This window comes from Argiope bruennichi, chromosome 3 (genome assembly GCF_947563725.1).
Source record: "Argiope bruennichi chromosome 3, qqArgBrue1.1, whole genome shotgun sequence".
Classification (NCBI taxonomy): Eukaryota; Metazoa; Arthropoda; class Arachnida; order Araneae; family Araneidae; genus Argiope; species Argiope bruennichi.
The window spans coordinates 81,051,444-81,075,400 of record NC_079153.1 but is presented as its reverse complement, the minus strand read 5'-3'; the positions used below and the strand labels follow the sequence as shown (position 1 = coordinate 81,075,400).

General features: G+C 29.7%; 1 protein-coding gene across 3 annotated transcripts in view; it reads right to left on the bottom strand.

Annotated features, from left to right (window-relative positions):
- Positions 1 to 23,725, bottom strand: part of LOC129963929 (cytochrome P450 4V2-like) — a 28,197-nt gene extending 4,472 nt beyond the window's left edge. Inside the window, exons 1-9 of one of the 3 annotated variants that reach the window (XM_056078525.1) lie at positions 23,617 to 23,725; positions 18,476 to 18,683; positions 16,034 to 16,146; positions 12,965 to 13,050; positions 8,824 to 9,014; positions 5,667 to 5,745; positions 4,777 to 4,903; positions 3,135 to 3,293; positions 1,430 to 1,603 (exon numbers count right to left, since the gene is read on the bottom strand). In XM_056078525.1, coding sequence (XP_055934500.1) covers positions 1,430 to 1,603; positions 3,135 to 3,293; positions 4,777 to 4,903; positions 5,667 to 5,745; positions 8,824 to 9,014; positions 12,965 to 13,050; positions 16,034 to 16,146; positions 18,476 to 18,683; positions 23,617 to 23,652 — 1,173 coding nt within the window. In that variant the 5' untranslated portion in view covers positions 23,653 to 23,725. Of the gene's footprint in view, positions 1 to 1,429; positions 1,604 to 3,134; positions 3,294 to 4,776; positions 4,904 to 5,666; positions 5,746 to 8,823; positions 9,015 to 12,964; positions 13,051 to 16,033; positions 16,147 to 18,475; positions 18,684 to 23,365; positions 23,597 to 23,616 lie in introns of those variants that run through there. The other 2 variants (XM_056078526.1, XM_056078528.1) reach the window with 2 other exon arrangements.
- Positions 23,726 to 23,957: the final 232 nt, after the last annotated feature.

Genomic DNA, 23,957 nt, shown 5'->3' with positions numbered 1-23,957 from the left:
ATAATTGAATTAAAATCTTCCCAGTGCATTTTTTCAATTAGTTATCTTTCTATTAATTCATAATTTTACTTTAGTATTGCAAATGAAAGTAGTATTTTAATTTTTTTTTTCGTGTGACATTAACATTTTTCATTGTTAACGTCTTCACCGAAAAATTTACTATATAATCTGAACTCGTATCTGATATTTAAAAAAACGAATATTTATAAGCAGTAAGAGGATTCTATTCTCAATGTTCTTGAATATTAAGGAGCTCTATCTTTTTATTCTCCTTCTGTTCTCTTCTACATCTCTTGAATGCACATAGGGGGTTGGGGGTGTAGGGTAGGGAAGGAGGAGTAAGCACTAGAAAACATCAGCAGTTCGCAAGCATGAATACTCTTTCTTTCAGATTCTACATGTGACGCTGTGCGGTGCGTTTTGTGCTTCGTAATACAGGGTATTCATAAATGATTATTACATTTTGCCGGCTATTAAAAGAAAACAAATTATAATCTTGTTGTTCATTAAAATTTAAAAATAATAATTGAAATTTTAAACTCAAAACATGAATAAGTATTTAATGGGAACCCCTCTTGAAATGCAAGTGATATCGAGGAGGTAAGATTACTCAATCCACATCTTTTTCTTTTTTTTTAATCTGCATGTCTGATGGGAAACTTTGAAAGGCTGCAAATGTATTTATATGGTGAGTTGATTTTTTTTCCTAGGGTTTCATCAAACAGCAGGTGTTTGTTCCACAGCTATCAACCGATGTTGACGAATTTGATTTCGGCTACCTATTGGCTACAAATCTTAATACCAATACTAATACACCATATCAATTTACAATTTTGGTCACAAAACAACAAACTAAATTTCATTTACCTAAGTTGTTGAATTGCTGAATCAATCGTCTTTACATACATGCGAATATTTAGACAAACAAATCGCCCCTATTTTGAGAAATGTAGTCTAAAATTTAATACACATCTACGTTTCTGAAGATAAGTCTATATACCAAATTTCATCCACATAGCTTTTTGCGTTTCTGAATTTTCGTGTTCACATGTATACTTGCCTTCGACAGATTTCATCTAAATTTTGAAAGAAATTTACACACTTGATATTAAGACTAAATATCAAGTTTTATCTCTGGTTCTAATCGTTTTTCAGTTATCGTATTCATAGTCAGGTAGACATAATTTCAAAAATATTTTTTTCTAAATTCGGAAAGATCTGAAATATGGACATTCGTCAAAATCTCGAGATCGAATTTTTTAACAATTACAATACTTTTTCTTTTCATATGTAAAGGAAAAAATAAAATTAATTAATTAGCATGAAGAGTTTTGTATTTACTATGAAAATATGTATTTGTTTTCATACATTTTATCCTCATATATTTTTTATAAGTTAACATTTTCTTAAGTTATTGAATGGATATTACCTTAAAAACGCATTCCAGGTATTTCAGATTTCCGAAGTCGTCGATAGTTACTGGTCTTTCCATATCGTTTTCAAAAACTAAATCGAGTTCTTCATGAATTTTTGCTTGAACTTCAGGATGATGACCAATCAAGTATAAGGCCCATATTGTGCTGGTTGCTGTTGTATCATGACCCTAAATTCGATGTATTGAAAAAGAAATAAAATGAAAATAAATTGAATAGTTTATTAAAAAAAAAAAAAAAACTCATTTTTAGATAAAACTGAAAGAGATTTTTGAAACTCTAAATTTTTATTATTCCGTACCAGTTATGTAAGAAAGTGATTCTGTTTCGGATTATTCTAAATTAATCTAATCTTGGAAATGTATCTATAGGTAAATCCTACAAGATAAGACTTTTATGATTCTAAAAATTATTGTGTTATGTAAATATGTGACCTACAAAAAATACTGTTAAGGAGGGCCTATTTAAAATAAGCTTATAAAAAAGATTAAAATATTTTTTTTAAATGGTATAAATAGTACGAAACATTTTTGACTCCAATTGTATGAAACATTGTTGATGCAGGCAAAGTTTGCTTTAAATACTTTACTATTTAAAGCAAACTTTGCCTGCATCAGCATGTCAACTACAATACATACTGGAACATATTGGTCTACAGGCAAATATGAAAATACGAAAGAAATTTTATGAATAATATACCGAAATTTAAACGGTATTAATTTTAATAAGTATCGAGTATTCTGAATTTGTAAATCAAACGAAAGCATACAATTAAATCACACTGAAAATAAAAAAAAAAAATATATAAATAAAAAATCTATCTAAGTTTAAGTGCTAAATTAAATTGTTTCAATGTTTCAATCATAAAATATGACATTTTAAAAAATTCGGATTAAACCAAAATTATTGATAAATTTGCCACCTTTAAGTGCTTCTACATATTTCGAAATTAAGACAGTGCTAGTTATCTAGTTAAATAAATAATACTGCAGAGTATTTTTGCAGTTATGCATACATAAAATTGTTTCATTAATTTATATTTTATATTATTTAAATATATAAAACTTGTTTCCTTGAATAATTACTTTCTAATTGAAACTAAAATGTATGTATATGAATCAATCAAACAAATAACTTTAGAAATGTTCAGTAAAACGTAAAACAGTATATATATATATATATATATATATATATATATATTAATATATTAATTTAAATATTAAGCATATAAATATATTTTTGTGTTGAATAAATGTATAAAATGAAATAGGATGAAAGTTCTTTTTTATAATATAACCATTAAAATTTATAATGCTAATTTATGATGCATTTAGCTAATTTGCAAAATCTTGATCTGAAATGGTGTTGATTTGCAATGTCGAGAAAGGTTTTTAAAAATAAAAAAACAACAACAACAACAAAAAAAAAACGTGTGGCTTTTTTTTTTTTTTTTTTTTTTGCTGCTTCTATTAATTTATTATTATGTAAGTATTTTCGTTTTGCCATTAATGCTTAAATTTTTAATTTCGATACTATGAGGAGCTTACTTTAGCCTATTTCTCCCAAATTTGTTCAGATGTCCCCGCATGAAGCAAATTCTTAAACCATTGTTAATTTTTCGTTTGTGGATTAGGCGCTAGTTGCCATTGCATCTGTTCTCGACAATATACGTATACTTTAGAGAACTGCATAATTTCTCACCGCTAGTAGAAATGTGAGGAGCTCTTCTCTGATGTCTTCCTCGCTGAAATCCTTTGTCTGAAGATGATGTTCCATCAGCACATCCATTAAGGAACTTCTCTTACTTTCGCCAATCTTCAAGTCTCCTCTGAGATACTTTTCTTTTTTCAGTTGAATAACCTACAGAACAAGTAGTTATCTAAATTAAATGTTAAAATAAGTCATAAAATAAAGCTGCCTGTGTTGCAGTAAATAGAAACAAAACATATGCCTCAACTAACAAAGACAGATTAATATTCTTAGACTGTGAATTAATTATACAGGATGGCCATAACATAAGTTTTCTGTTTCGAGGTGCCTTCAATTTCATATGAAAAGATGAATTTAACAGAAAAATTTAAGAAAAATTATTGATAGAGGAGTTTTTGCGATATTAGAATTAAAACAGTTCAAAATTGAGAAGCCTACAATCAAAATCTATGTTTGATGGCATCTGTTATTTATTATGACACATCTTTCGGTTTTTAGGTTCAGTTAATTATTACGAATTATAACTATTTCATCCACTGATTGAAATCAGTTGCTTTAATTTTAGTTGAATATCAGTTGCTTTAATTTAATTTTAGTTGAATATCAATCCATTGTAAAAGCAAGATTAAAAAAAGAGAGTTTTCAAGAAAAGAGTTACGATGTCAGTTTTTAAGACATCAAAAGAAAAAAGAATTACAGAAAGGTGCCTTATGTTAGCTACAAAGACATTCAAGTGCTACAGAATGACTATATTAAGAATTTACGAAATAATTGCCGAGGTGACTTTTACGTTTATGTTGATTCTTTGAAAATAGCAAACAAAAACAAAATTGTGGGTGTAAATGTAAAAATTATAGGAAAAAAAAATCAAAACACTTAGACATATTACTTTCATCAGAGTCACCATAAGAGCAGCAGCTCACAGCATTGAAGTTCCCAAATCTACATTATTTCAAATATTAGGGGGGGGGGGGAAACCGTTAAACACGTTTCAAGCACCATCAAACCGTATCTTATAGAAAAGAATCAAAAAGAAAAGCTTCGCAGTCAATGATTCTACCAACATAATTGAAAAATCCAGAAATTATTTGAACACTCGAAATAAAAATTGAGGTTGATATTTTAAATTTAATTTGTTTTTTTATAGTAAATGTTGCGTTCTATGATTATTTTCTTTTGATGCTGTTATTATGGGGAAAATTAAAGTAATTAACTGTTATTATGAGACAGGGGAATTGAGAGTTTTTTGCTTCCCCTGTATATATAATTATCACTTGTGGCTTATCAAGTGTTAACAACTTCTGAAGCATATCTTACTTTTGCTATCTCATAAAAATCTCGTTATAAAATGTGACTAACACACTAACATGTAGCCTCAGTGAGGCAGCGTTCACACGAGGTCAACTACTGCTTGCAATAGAAAGTTACACCTATTTCAGGAAGATCACGTGATCGCGATGGGACATTGGAGTCACGTGATGCTCCTGATGTCGCTGTGATCTTTTATTTCGCTCAATAATTGGCCTCATGTGAAAATTGCTTAAGACTGGCGTCCGGAATATGAAAAACCCTCCCATCTTGCCGACATTTTCGACCGTTCTAGTTAATTTTACAGGGAAGCACAAATCCTTACACATCTAGTGAAGTCATGCCCGATTTTAATGTACTTCTTAAACTCTTTGCCATTTGCTGTAAAACTGTAAATGAAATCTGACCAATGGAGGCAGTTTCCCATTCGTTCCACAACAAGTTCCATACCTCTAAAATAAAAGAAAATAAAAAACAAAAATACATATTTAGAAAAAGTTCACGCATTTGAAAGTGACTATTAATTATATTAAAAACACGGAATAAATTGCTTAAATTATTTCAGATTTTATAATTCATTGTATTTACCAATTCTTCCGTTTCTTGCAAAACGTTTGAATTGCTAAATATCCATTATTGATAAGACTATCAAAATGTTCTAAAAACTTTTTTTGCCAGAAAAGATGAAAACTTTTATGAGTTTGGTAGCCATGAAGTTGGCAAAAACAAGGCAGAAATAAACTGGATAAAAAAAGTATGCTTTTTAATAACCATTTTTGAAATAAAATAATACTTTCTAAAGAATAACCCAATATTAGAATACTCACAATATCATAGTAATTTATCCAACTACAGTTGCCAGTCACAATGATTGGTTGATATTATTATTATATATGTACACAAAGAGAAACCCTATTTAGAATGAACTGAAGAATAAATATTTTTAAGTATATTACAAGAATAAGACAAAATATTATTGACATTAATTGTGTCATTCAAACCTTTTAAAGTTTGAATGATTGCCTTGATTAGCATACTTGTCATCTTACGTATCAATCAAGGGATATATTTTTGACTGAGAGGTCATTTAATATTAAATAAAATAAAAGAAAATGATAAATACCATATATTTTGGCACCCCAATGTCTGAAAGAATAAATAAAAAGAGTTGCTATTAATGTTTTATATTTTGTACATAATTTAAAAGATAATTACCTGTGCAGAGATTCAACAAATTGCGAATACGTATTAATTTCTTTTTCTTGAGCACCAATGTTTACACCCAGGATCGTTTCTAAAAAAATTATTCTAAGCTTATTTTATTCTAGAAATTAAGATTAACACAATATCCAAAAAATTCGTTTAATTTTTTTTTGAAAAAGAATTATTAGTCTTGCAATGCAGACAACAATTTTCATGGATTCATTAGGCTTTAAGATCACATTTTAATTAATTATGCGTTTTAGTAAATATTTCAGAAATTATTTACCAAATACCTATTTATTTTTTCTTTATATAGTACTAGCCGCCTTTGGCGACCAGCCGGTTCGCCAATCTTAATGTTCGTTAAAATTTTAATAATTAAATATTTTATACAATTTCTACTTTAATAGCTTCTTCATCAAAATATTTTAAAACTTCAAATTTTGATTTTCATATAATTCATTCATAATATTATAAAGGCCTTCAGTCATAACGTAATATGTATCTCTCATTTTCTGTTAGCACCCGTAGAATTTATGCTTTAAATTAAAGTGAAAAGAATGAATCTTCAATTAATATAATAATATTTTTTTACTGAAACAAAGCATTTTTTTATAATCTGATTACTGAAAATAGAGTCACTCAGCGTTTAAACTTTATGGGCACTAAAGAATATCTTTTTTAATTTATGTAATATCTCAAGAGTTTGTCAACAAAATTTTCTTAGATTCATTATGAGCAGATCGATTAATTAACAATGTTTACATTTAAATGCATCAAACACTAAGAAAATAAAACGAATCGTTTAAAATAAACGGTTGAAAATAGGTTTTAAAAAAACTACTTAAAAAACGATGTACTTAAAACTATAAGCATATACAAAAAATATATAACTAACATAAATACAATTTACTTACAAAAGCATGCGACTAACTCAAAAATAATTTAAATCATCCATTGATAACGGTTGCCATAGCAACGATCAGAACAGAATGCGCATGCGTGAATTTTCTTCCCCAGTTACGTAACGCAAATACGTGATTTTTTCTACGCCAGTTTGGGTAACGCTATGCGGATTAGAAATTTTTAATTTCCTTTATTCTGTTTTATTTTAATTCAAAAGTACTTCAGAATGAATCTGAAAGATCGATTAATTAACAATGTTTAATTTTAAATGCATCAAACATTAAGAAAATAAACAGAATCGATTGAAATAATCCGCCGAAAAATTTTAACCCTAGCCTCATTACTGTTGGGAGAAAAAATAATTGAAGCCTTTCTCGTTCGGCGCTGGGGATAATGGAAGATTTTTTTGGCGGAAAAGTTGGCGGTGTGGAAAATGGAAGATTTTTTTGGCGGGAAAGTTAGTTTTTAATTAATAATTAAAATTCTAATTAAAAATTCGAAAAAAGGAACCCCAGGTGCACATTCCCAACCTCCAAGGTATACATGTACCAAATTTGGTAGCTGTAGTTCAAACGGTCTGGCCTGTAGAGCGCCAACACACACACACACACACACACACACATTGAGCTTTATTATAAGTATAGATTAAAATAAAAAATAAAATTGCCACAATTTGCTACACACTTTGAATCAGTAGATTCGACACTGATTCAAACATAACTTAAAACTTAATTAATTTGTACTCTTATGAGATTTGTTGTGCTTCATATGTATATGATTCAAATTATTTGTTTATTTTTTTTCTCCAAAATAAGCAAAAATATTCTGTTTTCTAGAAAAAATTACCTTTCAACTTTTAGTATTCGTGTATTTCCGACTATTTCTTTGTAAATTTCTATGGCTTTCGTATTTTTTCACATAGACTATAAAAACAATTGATTATAAAAATTCATAACCTTTGCATTTGTTGCCGAATTCGGCAATGTAATTGCAAACTGAAAATAACATATTCTGATTTCTTTGACTGATAACATATTTTGATATCATTTTCTTTGACATTTTTTTTAATGTTTTGATTGATGAATACTTCATTTTTAGGGTATACAAACAAGTGTAAACTATTTCAACATAGAAATAATATTTTGCTATGATTTAAAAATAAAAGGTATTTTAGAAATCAAATAATAGTTTAAATTTTGAAGTAAATATCTAGGATATGACAGACTTATTTTTATTCGTTAAGTTTCATTCAAATGTAAACGTTTTTTTTCTTTGAGAAGACCTTTTATGGAAAGGATTTTGTAATTTTGAAATATGGTCGGAAGATGAGTAAGTTACTGAACCTAGTCCTACTCTCTAAAATTCCGACAACACGAGGAGGATACGTATACCAAGACAACAAATTTATTCTGCCGATATTTGCTGAAATTAAATCTCGAGCTCTCGAACATGTAAAGGAAACGCGTTTAAACTATCGCGTTAAAATAACAAATTTGCACATTTGTTCATTGATATACACTAGAAACAATTGCTTTTTAACAGAATTGCATGAAATAAGCAAACAGTGGTTGGGTAGGAAGAAATTTAATAATAATAATAATTTTTCAATTATTATTTTTGTAGAATTTTTATAGTAAAAATTAAATAAATCATTCATTTATAGCTGAAAATGTCACTATTTTCAATTTTATTTTCATATGTTGAGTATCAGTGAAACAGCTGTACCTGTAGCTCTTATATATACTAGAAACAAAGACAGTTCTAGAATTTATAAAATTTGGCTTTCATTTTTAGACCATAACAATTTTTGAAAAAAGTACTTTTAAAACATAGAGGGATACTTTAAATTAATGTGCTATTTATCATTTAATAATGCATTATAACTATTAAACACTAGAAAATAATCTTACTGCCGCTTGAAGCTTAAATACTGTTTTCTCTTAGTAGATAAATTTTAGAGCCATTTTATTTTTCTTAGTTAAATTTTTGTACATAACGAGCTATATTGCGATCTCATAAGATTCGAATTAGCAAAGTTTCATTGAATTTGTAAACTTTTGAAATATTCGATTCTTTTATGCCCTGCCTCTAGATTTCTACATTAGTTGAAAACATTTTAAAATAAATTAAAATGTATATTAATAAGAATTGAATATATTATTAATTATTAAATATGAATAATATTTGAAAGAAATATTTGATCAAGAGCTAAAAATTAAAATTCACTAAAAATTAAGTAATAAAGAAAGAAAATAACAATAACCGCATATTATATCCAATGAACAAAGAGACAATGGCAAGACGATATCAGTGGAATCTTTAATAGTTTCATGCTGGAAGTGTTTGATTAAAACACGGGCTTGTTTGTTCATCACGGTTATGAAGTCCCGTAGGATTTCGGAATGAAAGCAAGGATTCAGCAGCTTCCGCCTGGACTTCCATTTGCCATTGCCGCTTAAGAAAAGAGTAATAAACAAAAAATACAAATCATTATTCATAAAATTTATTTTTCTTAATAGAAGAGTGATTATGTTCCCTAATAGAGATATCTTTTTTTGTAAGAAAAATCTAATAAAATTTCACAACATTCAGACTATTAATGTGATGCACATTGTCAAGGAGCACACCAGCAAAATGAAACTGAAAATACTGTAATGCGATCTTATTCCTGAAAATACTGTCTTATGTTAAAGGTAATATACCTGAAGATACAATTTTATGTTAAGATAAAGGTAATATGTAAAAATCTAATATAATTTCACAAAATTTGGATTATTAATGTAGTTTACATTGTTAAAGAACACACCGGCAAAACGAAACTGAAAATATTGTCTTATATTACAGGTATTGCGATCTTAAGTCTGAAAATACTGTCTTTTGTTCAAAATAATATTATCTTATACCTGAAAATACTGTCTTATGTTAAGATAAAAGTAATATGTAAAAATCTAATAAAATTTCACAACATTCAGACTATTAATGTGATGCACATTGTCAAGGAGCACACCAGCAAAATGAAACTGAAAATACTGTAATGCGATCTTATTCCTGAAAATACTGTCTTATGTTAAAGGTAATATACCTGAAGATACAATTTTATGTTAAGATAAAGGTAATATGTAAAAATCTAATATAATTTCACAAAATTTGGATTATTAATGTAGTTTACATTGTTAAAGAACACACCGGCAAAACGAAACTGAAAATATTGTCTTATATTACAGGTATTGCGATCTTATGTCTGAAAATACTGTCTTTTGTTCAAAATAATATTATCTTATACCTGAAAATACTGTCTTATGTTAAGATAAAAGTAATATGTAAAAATCTAATATAATTTCACAAAATTCAGACTATTAATGAGAGTCATATTACTAAAGAACACACCGGCGAAACGAAACTGAAAATACTCTCTTATGTTACAAGTAATACTATCTTGTACCTGAAAATACTGTCTTATGTTAAGATATAGGTAATATGTAAAATACTGTAGAGATGTTAAAGGTAATTTCAATCAGCATTTCAAAATTCTCTACGTATCTCTACTTCTGACGTATGTAAGTTATAAAAGCACTATTAAATATAACAGAATGTACTTTACTTATTGTTCAAAAAGAAAGTTCCAGTATTAAAGCAGTTTTTGCTTTGAGTATCTATGCATCGATATCCCCCGACTCCCAAGATTCGATTGCTGACGAGTGAGCTTACTGAGAGGGAACACAGTACGAAAATAAAAACAAGTCGCACAGAAGTAATAGAGCAACGATTATTACGACTGTCTTGAATAGACGTCTATTTATTAAAATAGACTCGTCTATTATCTGCTTGCTTAATTTCTCAAGAGAACTAGGGAATAAATAGTTTGTGAAATTGCTTGTGAATAAAAAATTGTGAAATAATAAAGAAGTATCAATATTTTTTTTTATAAAACATTTATATTTTTATATATACTAATGATGACCATACAGTTGACATTTACAAAACATCACAAAAATATATATGTTTGTGACAAGACCCATGTTTAATCAACCTGCTTCAGAAACTGATTTACTTAAATTTTAGAATAGGCTGTTTGTTCTTTCACATTATAATAAAGTATGTGTATAATTTTTGATAATTTTTATTATTTGTATTCAATCTTTATTATCTTGTTACGATGTTGACAATTTTTAATGCTACATAACAATTTCGACAATTTTCTTCGAATTATTACTAAATTGAATTGTAAATGTGATTATCAAAAGTGAATTAAATAGGTGTTACATATAGGATCCCTTTCAAATCTATCATATATGACATCACTACCAAAGCACATCTATACATTTAAAATAATTAAAAAACCCGAAGAACTTGGTCTTGCCCCATGACGATTCCTCTACTTGAAAAGGTGTAAGACCAAACCTAAGAATTTGTTCCTTAACTATAAACACTGGTCCAAATTCAATAATTTAATTTCAAATAAAAGCTCATGAATCTTATATATATATTGTTACGGAATTTCCGGGGTTCGTTTAGATAGTGGGGGTTATATGGTGTGAAGAACGCTCAATCACCAGGCGGCAGTAGAAAATAAAACAACGACGTTTATTTACACGAATACACACAGGACAGCACAAAGACGACAACTATATACAGCACAAAAGATGATTATCTTCAGCCGAGATGTGCAGCATACAAAACAGCATAAACAGTAGCGCACAGCTTAGTTCAGCACTAGCTTCACTCCGTCGCTGCTCCGCTTATATCTGGAAGGCCAGTTCTTTACCGTCGGTTCCGACTACTCTTCGACTCCACTGGTCTACGACTACCCGACAGCTGCGGCTGCTTCCTTTTATAGGTCTCAGGAGACGGGGCTAGAAGCCTCTCAACCAATCAGGAGCGTTCGAGGCGTATCTCGGTTCCTACTGGACAGTACGGGAAAATTCTCGATGTTTCGGGTATAATCTATTTTGGCGCCAAAGTCGCCGAATTCGTTGCCAAGTCGCCAAATGGTCGCCAAGTTTGACACACACGGCGACACACGGACTCCGTCCAATACAGATGACTGTAAAACATTCTTTCCGATGGTGGAACCAACTATGCTGAGAAGCAGCCTTACAGATTCGTAACATTATATATCATCAATGATTGTCCATCTCCAATTGTCATATTCAAGTGAAATTTTAAAATCATTACTTTACTCTATATTCTCTATACATAGCCTATCAACCCTAATAATTGAACCTATTTCGCCAATATTTATTTGATTTGAAGGCTATGATGTCAAGCTTCCCCGTCGATTTTCGAGAAATATCGCAGCCTCAACGATTAACTGGTTCCGCCTGTTTTATTCGTCAATTCATTTTGCCATTTGGCATGCATAATTTACAATTAAAATGCTCTATGTATATTACTTTCACATGATATGATAAGATGTATTTCATCAAAGATGTTTGACTTCCCTAAATCAATGCTATTAGTTTTCTGGACGAATAACTGGTCGCCTTAAGCGGATAGTTTATCTCAAACTATTGGAAATTGTTGGATAGTTAAAACTATATAATGACATATTATCTGTGATTCAGCGTTAATTTAATGTCCACGAATAAATGAATTTTCAGAAATTAAAGCTCTCCAATTTCAAATAAATTTTCAATTAAGAAAAATTACTTAAAATTTTTGGATGATGATTAGATAAAACTTAACTTGTTATTAGATTAGCGTAGTCCTTTGCAGTCTGCTATATATGAATCAGGATAATTTCAAAACTTATCGATATTAAACGTTAGAAAATTAATTTTTCATAGATATGACTGTTTGAACTGCCATATTCGTTCTTGTGTGATCAGTGAATGCATGTGTTATTGTGAATGAAATTTTCTTAGTTTAAACGGCACAACTTTTTAATAGTCTACTAGAATTAAATAAGAGATTTCTGAAATTTTTTAAAATACTGCTGTTAATACAACATATATCAGAAATAAGAGATTGCTGTTTGCAATGCTTATTTTTTTCGTGCCAAACTAGTTCGTACCCCATAATATTGCAAATGCTCAAACCAAATTCAAACTATTTATTAAAGTAAAGATTCCATCATAATTTGTTCGTTGTCATCAGAAAATGATTTCTGTAATCTTACGGAATTCTAATCCTAAATTATGATTTAAAATGCAAAGATGGATTTGTGATAATAAATATATTGATAACCCTTACACTATAATTGTCTACATATGAAAAAAACAGGCTTAATATTTGATTATTAAACTTACAGTAAAGGAATTTGTTTTACAGAACCTAATCTTTTATGAATGCTTATATTTGCACATAAATGCAAACCACAATTAATGTTTTAAGATAAGAAGAAGATAGCCAGAATCTTCCCTCTCCCCATTAAGAAATTGTCAAACCAATAATTCAAATATTACCTTGTGAGCAATCCATATCCGATAATTGGTCGAGTCCAACTGTAGAACCAACTTTTTTCAATCATTTTAGGATTGCTTAATATGACCTGAAATAAAGAAAGATTATTTTTCTTTTGGAATCTTTAAAAAATTCAGGCTGTTGTTTATTACCCGAACAGTTGATCATTCGTATATTGATCAGTTGATTATTTTTTTATTTTATTTAAATTGTATTGAATAAACTCTTGAAGAATAACAAAAATGGGAATTTAAAACTGATTTAGGACTTCAGCCTCAGTAAATAAACTGAATAAAATAGTAAACCAATAATTCCGGTATCATAATAAGGGTGTTATTATCATGTGAGAACATGATATTGTTTTTGGTCAGTGAGTTTTGAAGATCTTGTAGGCAATGAATAATTGAAGCTCGAATTCGCGTAGGAAATGAATAAATCATAAATGGCAATTTTCATCTTCATCTGCTTCACCTGCTTTCACCAGTATTGCATTATTATTATGTATGCTTCTTTGAAAGCAGATGTGTTTTTAAAAGGTTGACCTGCTGTTAGAGACATGGGGTTTTCGCCATAATAATCCTACGGGGCTATAGAAGACCTCCATAGTGTCATCTACTGCGCATGCGCAGATGGTTATCGTTATATCTCGTAAATTATATATGTTAGACACAATGAGTTTTCACCATAGTAATTCTACGGGGCTACAGAAGATCCGCCATGGGGTCCTCTACTGCGCATGCGCAGATTGTTTTCGTTATATCTCGTAAACTACATATGTTAGAGACATAGGGTTTTCACTTAGAAGTACCCCCGGGAGTCCTCTGACCCCACAAAATTTTGGATCCATTGCGCATGCGCAGCACGGATTTCACTTAATATTGATGAAATCAATGTCGGATCGATACGATAAAGTTCCTATAGGTCTCGGGATGCCAATGACGTCAATTTCAGCGCAGACCGGAAGTTGTTATACCTCAGCTGCTATGCAACGTAGAGACAAGTGCTACCCGTCTAAACACTCATCTTGATGAATAGAGTCGAATGACATTTTTGCCGAAACTCTGGTCTCTATAGGGTCCGAGATCGGGTCTCTAAATTTATAAATTCGAGTTACAATGCATTTGCTCATATCGTTGGATAGTACTCACCAAAATGCACGTAACGATATGAGTTTCACGTTGCTACTCAGAATAATTCGCGAGTTACGGGCCCTCAAAATTGTAAAAATTTGAATTTTCGAGCGAAGTTTTGGACCTCGTTTTTGCAAAAACTCTCTTTATGACTGGCATCGATGCACTGTACTAGATGTCCTCTATCGAACGATACGATATTTACGTCGCTCACGTTATTAGGAGCAGAGAAACGGAAAAAAAAAACATGATGCTGTTTTGGTTAGGGGGGGTTGAAGCTCAAAATAACGTAGGCAATGAATAAGTCATAAATTGGGCGTCCTAAGCTTTCTGCCGATGAAGCCTAGCAAAGAAAAAAGAAAGGGAACGAAAAAGCAAACAGAGACCGGAATAAAACCTTCAATCAAACCCTCAAAGACAAAACCTTTAATCAACAAAAACGAATGATGGAAAATTTAAAATTGGAAGCTGATCGAATTAAACATGAACGTAAAAAAGCTTTACAACGCGAACGAAGAGAGCGTAAACATATGCAGTGTGTTGCAGATTCTCAATCGCAACACTCACCTTCAAGCACAGAACGTATCCATTTGGATTCTGAACCACAAACGTCAACGTTCAACGCAAAACATCTCCGTTTCGATTCTGAGTTTCAAATATCGCTTTCTAGCTCTAAGCAAGTCATCGAAAAAAATGTTCTTACTTGATAACTTGAAATTTGCGATAGCAAATTTCAATTTTTTTAAATTTATTAATTACTATTTTCAAAAATAGTTCACAGCATTTAAAGTGCTGCTATTAAGCATGCAATATATTTAAATACGCTTTTCTTCAGAGTTTGCATTTAACGAGTTCAGACGTTTAAGGATCTCCTTTTCATTTTTTTGCCAAGTGAAAGAATAATTCCAGTATTGGGAAATTTAGAATTGTTTAATACCAAACCTTATATAGAAATTTGGGCTGATAATCCAATTGAATTGCCTAAAAAGTATCAAAATGTTGGGAAATACATAATAACGGTTTTATTGGTTTAAACTGTTGAATTAATGACTGCTATCCAAAACAAGGCTCTGAAATTCATCAGTATTTGTTAAGCATAAAGGGGGGGGGGGGAGTTGACGAAGGAAATTGAAATACCGGAAGGAAATTTGCAGGAAAAATGTCTTAAAACAATTTTAGATTTTAAATCGTGTAACTCATTATGAAAGATATTGATATTAATGCAAACGATTTTGTGAAATCTTTGACTAATTAACGAAACTTATTGCACACAGTTACTCGGATCTTTTTTTTTTTTATTTACTACTCGCACTTACTAAACGTACTTTTACATTCTTGAGTACAGTTCGTTTCAGTATTCTTAAGTACTTTTCGACGATTCTATCTCATTAAGGGGTGAGACGCGGAAGAATGAGTGCATTTCCGGAATTCACCTTTGACCTTCAATCCCCCTCCCCCCATTAGATACTTTTTCGTTATTATTATTTTTTCACCTTTCTGACCGTATTTTATTTTAACTCAAAATTGCGTATTGATATGGCTAGTTCAAGTGGTAAAAAAAGATTTCAGAAGTGGCACGAAAAAAATTTTGCTAATTATTTCATGTGATATATTTAAAAATTATAACATTCTCAACACCTCCATCAGAGAGAAAGCGAGAAAGGTTTGGGAAGACCACTTCCGCTGGTTTTAAATGTATGTTAGGGGAGCTATTTAAATTAACTGGTATCTTTCTTATGAATAGTATAAAAATCTTTTCGCGAATTTTTATTGACCCCTCAGATTTTCATTTTCAAAGATCAGCTATTTTAAGATTTTTTTCTTTAAAATACGGAAGGCTGAAAAGTTTATTCTTGTTTTCTGAAAAGAAAATATATATATCATCACACGATAAATATATTCTTTTTCATAATTCGGATAAAACTTATTTAAAGAACTTACTTCGACAGCTTCAGCTTTCGCCAGTACTATAACGGGTGAACAAAAGAACCAAACGCAAAACAGCTTCTGCTTTTCGAATAATTTTGAAAATCCACCAAGCATCTGCAAAAAGACTATAATGATAAAATTATGTACAAAATTGTTCGTAATTCTGAATTCCAATAAAAGATACTTGCATTTTAATATACTTGAAACCACACATAATATTTTACACGCGGAAAATATTGCAGTTTTTACAAAGCCTAGAAGATATTTAGTAAATTTTTTCCCAACAATTTAGAGCAATATTCAAACACATATTTGCAATATACAACGGCAATGACGTGTAATTTATAGAACTTCATGATGTGAAAAGTCTACGTAAGCGCTCCATTTTATAATTTTAAGTAGGGGAATTTAATTTGCAAGTTGCAGAGTTGAATAGAATTTATTTAACTTTTAAATTTGAAGAGTACAAAACAGTCATAGGTATTTGTAAATGATTGATATCAAAATCTTTAAACTATTAGGGAGAAAAAGAATTTTTAGTATGATGATGTTATTCGCTTTAAATTTTGAGCCCTGAATAGTTGATAATTGTAGCTACTTAAAGCCTATAAAGAAATATTTTAGAGAAAATTTAATTCCGATAAATTTAATTAAATAAGTGAATTGTCTGGGTGTTCTGGCGTTTCAACCTCATTATCTGTCCGCGGTTCAAAAGCACTAGGTCCGCCCAAAAAGTAACCATAGTGTTGCTGTCAGAATGGGACGTTAATATAACTGAACTAAATTTTACGTTTTCAAACGTCAACAGATACCAAAGAATATCCTTCCAAATCATTTTATCGTCATAATCATTTCCAGATCATTTCGTATAAAGTTTGTACGAAGGTGATTTTTAAAAGTTCCGATGGACCTTAAGAAAAGAACAAATGTAGATAACAAAAGGAATTTTCCTGCAAAAATTATGTACAGATATTTCTATTTTTGAGCATATTCGTTATGAAAATTCAGACATTTGCAATACTTGTGGATTAAATATTTTATGGCCCCTTTAAAAAAGTTACCATGATATGATTACCATGAAAAGTTACCATGATCTGTGAAGCACCTCATTAGCCAGGGATTATTATTTTGGCATGTAGCCAATTTTTCAGTTCAGGGAAACAAAGGTCATTCAGCTATAAGCCATATTCTTCATGACAAAGGCCAAGATTTTCGCAATAGATGATTTATTCAACGCGATGATCAAATCATTCATAGAAAATGAAAAATGTTGGAATCTCAGACAACGAGCTGGCCATTCAGCATTCCAAAATCGTGACTTTGGAAGATGAATGTTTAGACATTACTAGTTTACTGATTTATTCAACGCGATGATCAAATCATTCATAGAAAATGAAAAATGTTGGAATCTCAGACAACGAGCTGGCCATTCAGCATTCCAAAATCGTGACTTTGGAAGATGAATGTTTAGACATTACTAGTTTACTGATTTATTCAACGCGATGATCAAATCATTCATAGAAAATGAAAAATGTTGGAATCTCAGACAACGAGCTGGCCATTCAGCATTCCAAAATCGTGACTTTGGAAGATGAATGTTTAGACATTACTAGTTTACTGATTTATTCAACGCGATGATCAAATCATTCATAGAAAATGAAAAATGTTGGAATCTCAGACAACGAGCTGGCCATTCAGCATTCCAAAATCGTGACTTTGGAAGATGAATGTTTAGACATTACTAGTTTACTGATTTATTCAACGCGATGATCAAATCATTCATAGAAAATGAAAAATGTTGGAATCTCAGACAACGAGCTGGCCATTCAGCATTCCAAAATCGTGACTTTGGAAGATGAATGTTTAGACATTACTAGTTTACTGATTTATTCAACGCGATGATCAAATCATTCATAGAAAATGAAAAATGTTGGAATCTCAGACAACGAGCTGGCCATTCAGCATTCCAAAATCGTGACTTTGGAAGATGAATGTTTAGACATTACTAGTTTACTGATTTATTCGACGCGATGATCAAATCATTCATAGAAAATGAAAAATGTTGGAATCTCAGACAACGAGCTGGCCATTCAGCATTCCAAAATCGTGACTTTGGAAGATGAATGTTTAGACATTACTAGTTTATATGCTTTTTTTTGAAAAAAAATTCCAAAGAACTTTGAGACTAATCAGGAGATTCAAATCAGCCTTAAGACCCATCTCACATCACTAGTGACAACTGCTTTGGTGAAGGGAATAGGAAATTTGATTCGCAGACATGGCAAATGTTTGAATCTTAACGGTGATAAATCGAAAAGAATCATGCTTGTAGTTTGGATTGTATCCCATCAGAGCTTGGAAAAAACTAACCCTTGCATTCAGAGTACACATTGACATTTAGGATTAAAACTTATATAATTTTTTTTTTTTTATGAAATGATCATAAATACTTACTGACATTCAAAGAGTACCCATTTCTTGATTTTTCACTTAATGGCAGGTCACTCAAATTTCCTAAAGGATCGAAGAATCTGGTCTGTTTTCCTGGTATCAACTGAGAAAATTTCCTTCTCCAGTAAAAATATTTTATTGCTACCATAAGCATTGATGTTATGGCAACTATGATAGCAATAAACACGGAAGAGAGCATCATCAAAGAACTCTGTAAACGTAGAAATGCTTACATTAAATGAGTATGGATATAATTTAAATTCAATTTGAATCAACTTAATTAAATTAAGGTTAATTCAAAATTTAAACAGGTGTTAAAATGATATAATAAACGCTTAACAAACAAACAATAATATGAAATAATTAGAATTGTCATTCTTTATCAAACCATTCTATTGGATTCGATGGCCAAATAGGTGTAATCAAAGGTATTGAATTGAAACCAGTCTATTAAATGTGTTTCAGAGACAGAAATCAGAAAAGATCTCTTTAATTAACAACCAGTTTTAGGTGAAAACATGATTAACTTTGTTTAAGATATACTACAGATTAAATTTTTTCTTATTTTGAACTACATGAAGACTATTGAAAAATGACCCAGTAATTTAAAATTGGGGTCATATAATGCCTAATGAAAGGAAGAAATATGGATGGATGATAGTGAACTATTGGATTAATAGAAAAATCCCATTGGGATCACGAAATTTTATCGCAATTAGTTACTTTCATCTGGACAATACCTTTCAAAACAATAAAAATAATACAAAACAATACAATAATACAATGCAATAATAATACAATAATATAAACTCTTGGCCTACATTTTAATACAATAATATAAAAATAAACAATTCAAAACAATAGAAATACAAAATCAATCGAATGCAGGAAATTTATTAAGGTTAGGATTTATTAGGTTTAGAATCGAGGTTAGGTTTAAGTATCATTAGTGTCTTCGGCCTTTGTGGAACAAAAGAATGATTTGTGCTTGAGATGGTAAATTAGATATAAAAATATGTACATAGGATCTCCTCTGTAATCATGACCAATAGTTAATTTCTTAATGGTTGGAGATATATATAAAGAGTGTCTCAAAATTAAAACAAAATTTGAATTTACCACCATTCCTGAAGTAAAGTAACCCTATTTTTTAAAAAACCATTTAACAGCTAATGGTTTAAGGTTAGGAAAAATGGAGCGTTACATTGTAGGACAATGTGTTAACGCAAGATTTGAATTAAATAAAAAACGCAGCGTTTTTTCTTTAAAATTTTATATTTTTACTGAATCGTAAAGTATACAGGATAGGGTTATGTATGGAATAACACATAGGGAAAATGTTCTCCATGGCTTTGCTGACATATACGCACTATTTTGTTGGAATTTTCCATGACCATTTTGCATAAATGTGGCTAAATTTCATTGATGCAGCGTTGAATTTCCTCTTTCAATGCACGCGTGCTTGTGAACTTGTTGGCATAGATCTTTGACTTCAAATAACCCCATAAAAAGAAATCCAATGGTGTTAAATCGCATGATCTAGGGGGCCAATTCTCAAATTTTCGAACCCTGACCGCCATATTTTCATTATTTTGAAAGGTTGTTCAACAATGAAAACAGTTGTTCTATCATGTAACGTACCATTTTTACTAACCCTAAACTCCCAACTGTCAAATTACTTTTTTAATAAGGTTGCCAACATTTTACTGCCCAAATGGTGACACATTCAAATCTTGCGTCAATTTTGGGACACCTTTAATTTCTAATTGAAAGAAAAATGATCTAAACGACTTTTAAAATTATATTATAAATTGTTTGGATCAACAAATAATAAAATTACGAAATCTAAAATTTTATACAGCTTCCCTGTCATCTTTAGTTCAATTTCTTGATACATTAATATTTCCATTTAAAAAGGTTCACTCTTCATCTACCAAAGTCGACTAGATTATGAAGCTTTGAATTTTATTATTTTATTTCAAACAACTGCCTATAAGAGGAAATGCATGGGTTGATTTATTATGAAAATATTTTAATAACTGTGATTAATGGGACCAAAAAAGTGTAGAAAACTTTAGATCTCGGAATTTTTCAACAATTTATTCATAAACTCAAAAAATATAAAACATTACACTTTTATGCCTTTCGAGTGCTTTTACAAGTAGAAACATATGCATATTTCAAACGATTTGAAAATTATCCATTAAGCCACAATTTACATGGATACCCTTAATATAAAAAGAAGAATACAATAGAATAAAATAAATAAAAAAAACCCAACATTTAAATTCAACAATAAATAAAATACAGGAATAAATAAATCGCAAATAAAATACAGAAAATTATACGAGTTAAAAGTACTTATAGGAATAAACATATCTAACCATTAAATTATTATTGTTGTTGTGACTTATGGCACTTTACAAGTCCGCTGATAGATATCTGTCGGCGATTTAAGCTGAATAAGCATCCCTTGTTTTTTCAGGAGCGCCAACTAGTGCCAAGAAGGCGACTTCTTGGCACTACTCATAAGTCACAACGTATTTTACGGAGCAGACTTTCTTCACATATTACATTCACAGATCGTAATTTAGTCCTGAACCTACGAGCAATCACCTCTAAACTAGTACTCCCAGTGGTATTACTCTCAACATGGAGGACTTTGTGATCACGATAAATTTATACGTGCGTCAGCCACCATACACACAGAGAATCTTCTACCTGCGGGTTCGAACTCGCAACCCAAGGGATGCGAATCCAACGCCCTACCAACCATGCTATCAAGGACTGAAAGTTGCTATGAATAAATGGAAACAAAAAGAAGGAATTTTTAATTATTAATTCTAACAGCATGAATCTAGAAACATGTATTTTTATAATCTGAAGGTACGTTTAAGTTAACATTTGGCGGAGAATGAAATCTCAAACAAAATAAACACGATATGAAAATTTTGGAAAATTTTTTAAACTCATCATTAAAAAATCAATTTAACAACAATCTAAAATGGAAAAGAAAAATCGAAGTAAGAAATTAGAATGAAACATGGTAATGGTTTAAGTTTAGTTCGTCTATTTTTATCTTAAATTTGCTCTTTATTACATAGCACTATTAGCGTGCACTCGTAAAATGTATCGAATAACGTCGTAACGAGGACGAGTATAAATCAAGAAATTAAACAATGAACAGTATTTTAATTAAATGTACTTAAAATATCTTTTAAAATTTTATAAAATTAAAAAAAAATTTGAAAGAAAAAAATTATCACTGAAAAGCATAATTTTAAAATTTTAAAGCGGTATAATGAAATTTATATGCATAATTTAGGCAATGTTATATTCCGAATCCTTGTAAAAAAGCATACATTTTTTAAATATTTTTAATTGCAAATTTAGATAAATTTTGATCTCCTCCACACACCTCTTAAAGAATAAGCAATAAATCTGGTAGCTTTAGATCCAAATATTGTCTTGCTAAGAATTTTGTGAGATTTTTATCATCGCGTGTATCTCATTATGCATGCTGCGATTTACAAATTGTCTGTCAACTCATAAACATTATTATGTAATTTTAAAATAAAAAGAAATTCTTAAGTTCGAAAGTTTAGAATTTTCCGCTCAGATTATATACTGATCTAAATTTTTTAAAAATGTAAACATAATAAACAGTTGTTAATTTGCATACAAAATTTCGTTAAGTTCTTTCAAAATAAAATGAAACTAAATCATCTTTTTAAATATAATATCTTAAATCAGTTGCTAGCATTTTAAGAAACGACAGGGGAAAAAACTGTAGACATTTTTCTTTAGATATAGATATTTGGATAAAAAAATTACATAAAAGCCCCCCCCCTCCCACACACACAAAAAATTCTAAAATTATGTAAATATCTTTATAAAGGAAATTTAATTTTTGACAATCCAATATTTTTCAAAAGTTTATATGGTTTAGCATTAATCATTTTTAAAATTATTAATCCTGATTAACTAGTATTTTTTTTAAAAGAAAGCTTAAAAATCAAAATATTAATTTCACTTTTCATAATAACTGAATAAAATTTAAACTTTGGTTAATGCTGAAACGGACTAAATGCATTTCTTATTTCTTTCAAATTGTTGATTTTTTTGAAAATGATTCAATTTATACCTTGAGAAAACCTAAGGATTTCAAATTATACCTGAAGTTGTTATGAAGTTAAATTATTTCAAACATTGATTCTGAATTATTTTAGATAAATTCACCCTCTTTCAAATTTTAGTTACCTCTGTTTTATTTTCCCATTTTATATAATTCTCCTAATATATTTTTTATTTTTTTATTTTTAAGCAATATATAGAATTATTGGATTATTTTATGTAAACAGGAAAAGTAAACAGTATAATATGATGTATTTAAGTAAATCATAGTAAAAGTTAGATTGTAAAGTTATTAACATAGTAAAAATTAAAATTAAGAAGTAAAAGTTAAAGTTTTCTCTGTATAAAAACAACGATTTTCAAAGAATTCAAAAACGTTTACAGATATTTTTACACCTTTATTACAACTGTTTTTGTCTAAAAAAAAAAACAACGATTTCGAAACCATTCTAATATACTTTTATAAATATCTATTAACTCCATTAGAATTATTTTTGTCTATAATTTTACGTGTTATTTAATTTTCAGGAAAAAAAGCAAATATTTTAATTGTTTCTAATTCCATTTTGATCATTAATTATAAGAAAATAATACTAGACATCAGTAATTTTACAATTTTAGTGATTGGTTGATTATTCTATGCAAAACTATTACATTCGTAATATTATTTCCTTCTCTGCAATATTTAAAAAGCAGCTTCTTCTAGTAAATCAACACGAATAAAAAAACATTTATGAACAAAATCAAATAAGCGCTTACCTATTACTTTTTAAACTCCAAATCATGTATTTAAATACGGGAATATCTAATAAACAAGATTTATATTCTTTTTACTCTCTTTTATAAATAACATTAATAGATATTTAATTTTTGGGTGATATTAAATTTGCAGAATGCGAGTAGAGGAAATTTACAGCAATAAATTTACGTTCCTTGTTTAAATATTTCAAACAGATTTTTTTTACATGTCTGTAACTTTCAGATAAACGTTATATAATGTATTTACGCACCTTATTTAATATTACAAACAGATTATTTTTCCACATATCTTGAACTTTCAGCTAAGCGTTAGATAGCACTCAAATGTATCTCCAAATTTTCTATCCAATACAGACGCTTATAACGTAGGTACTTCCATAATGTGTTATAAAAGCTACTTTTTTTTAGATTTTCAAGGCTTCGGATTATCTGAAAGCTCTTAGAAATTCTATTCAAAGGCTGTTCTTTGAACAGAAGTGCTTTTTTCGAAGATAAGAGTTTTTTCCAAAAAATGAAATAGCAAATCAGAGAATATCCTTCAATATCTAACAGGAATGGGACCGCATTTAATGAGTGGGGGCAAAGTGATATT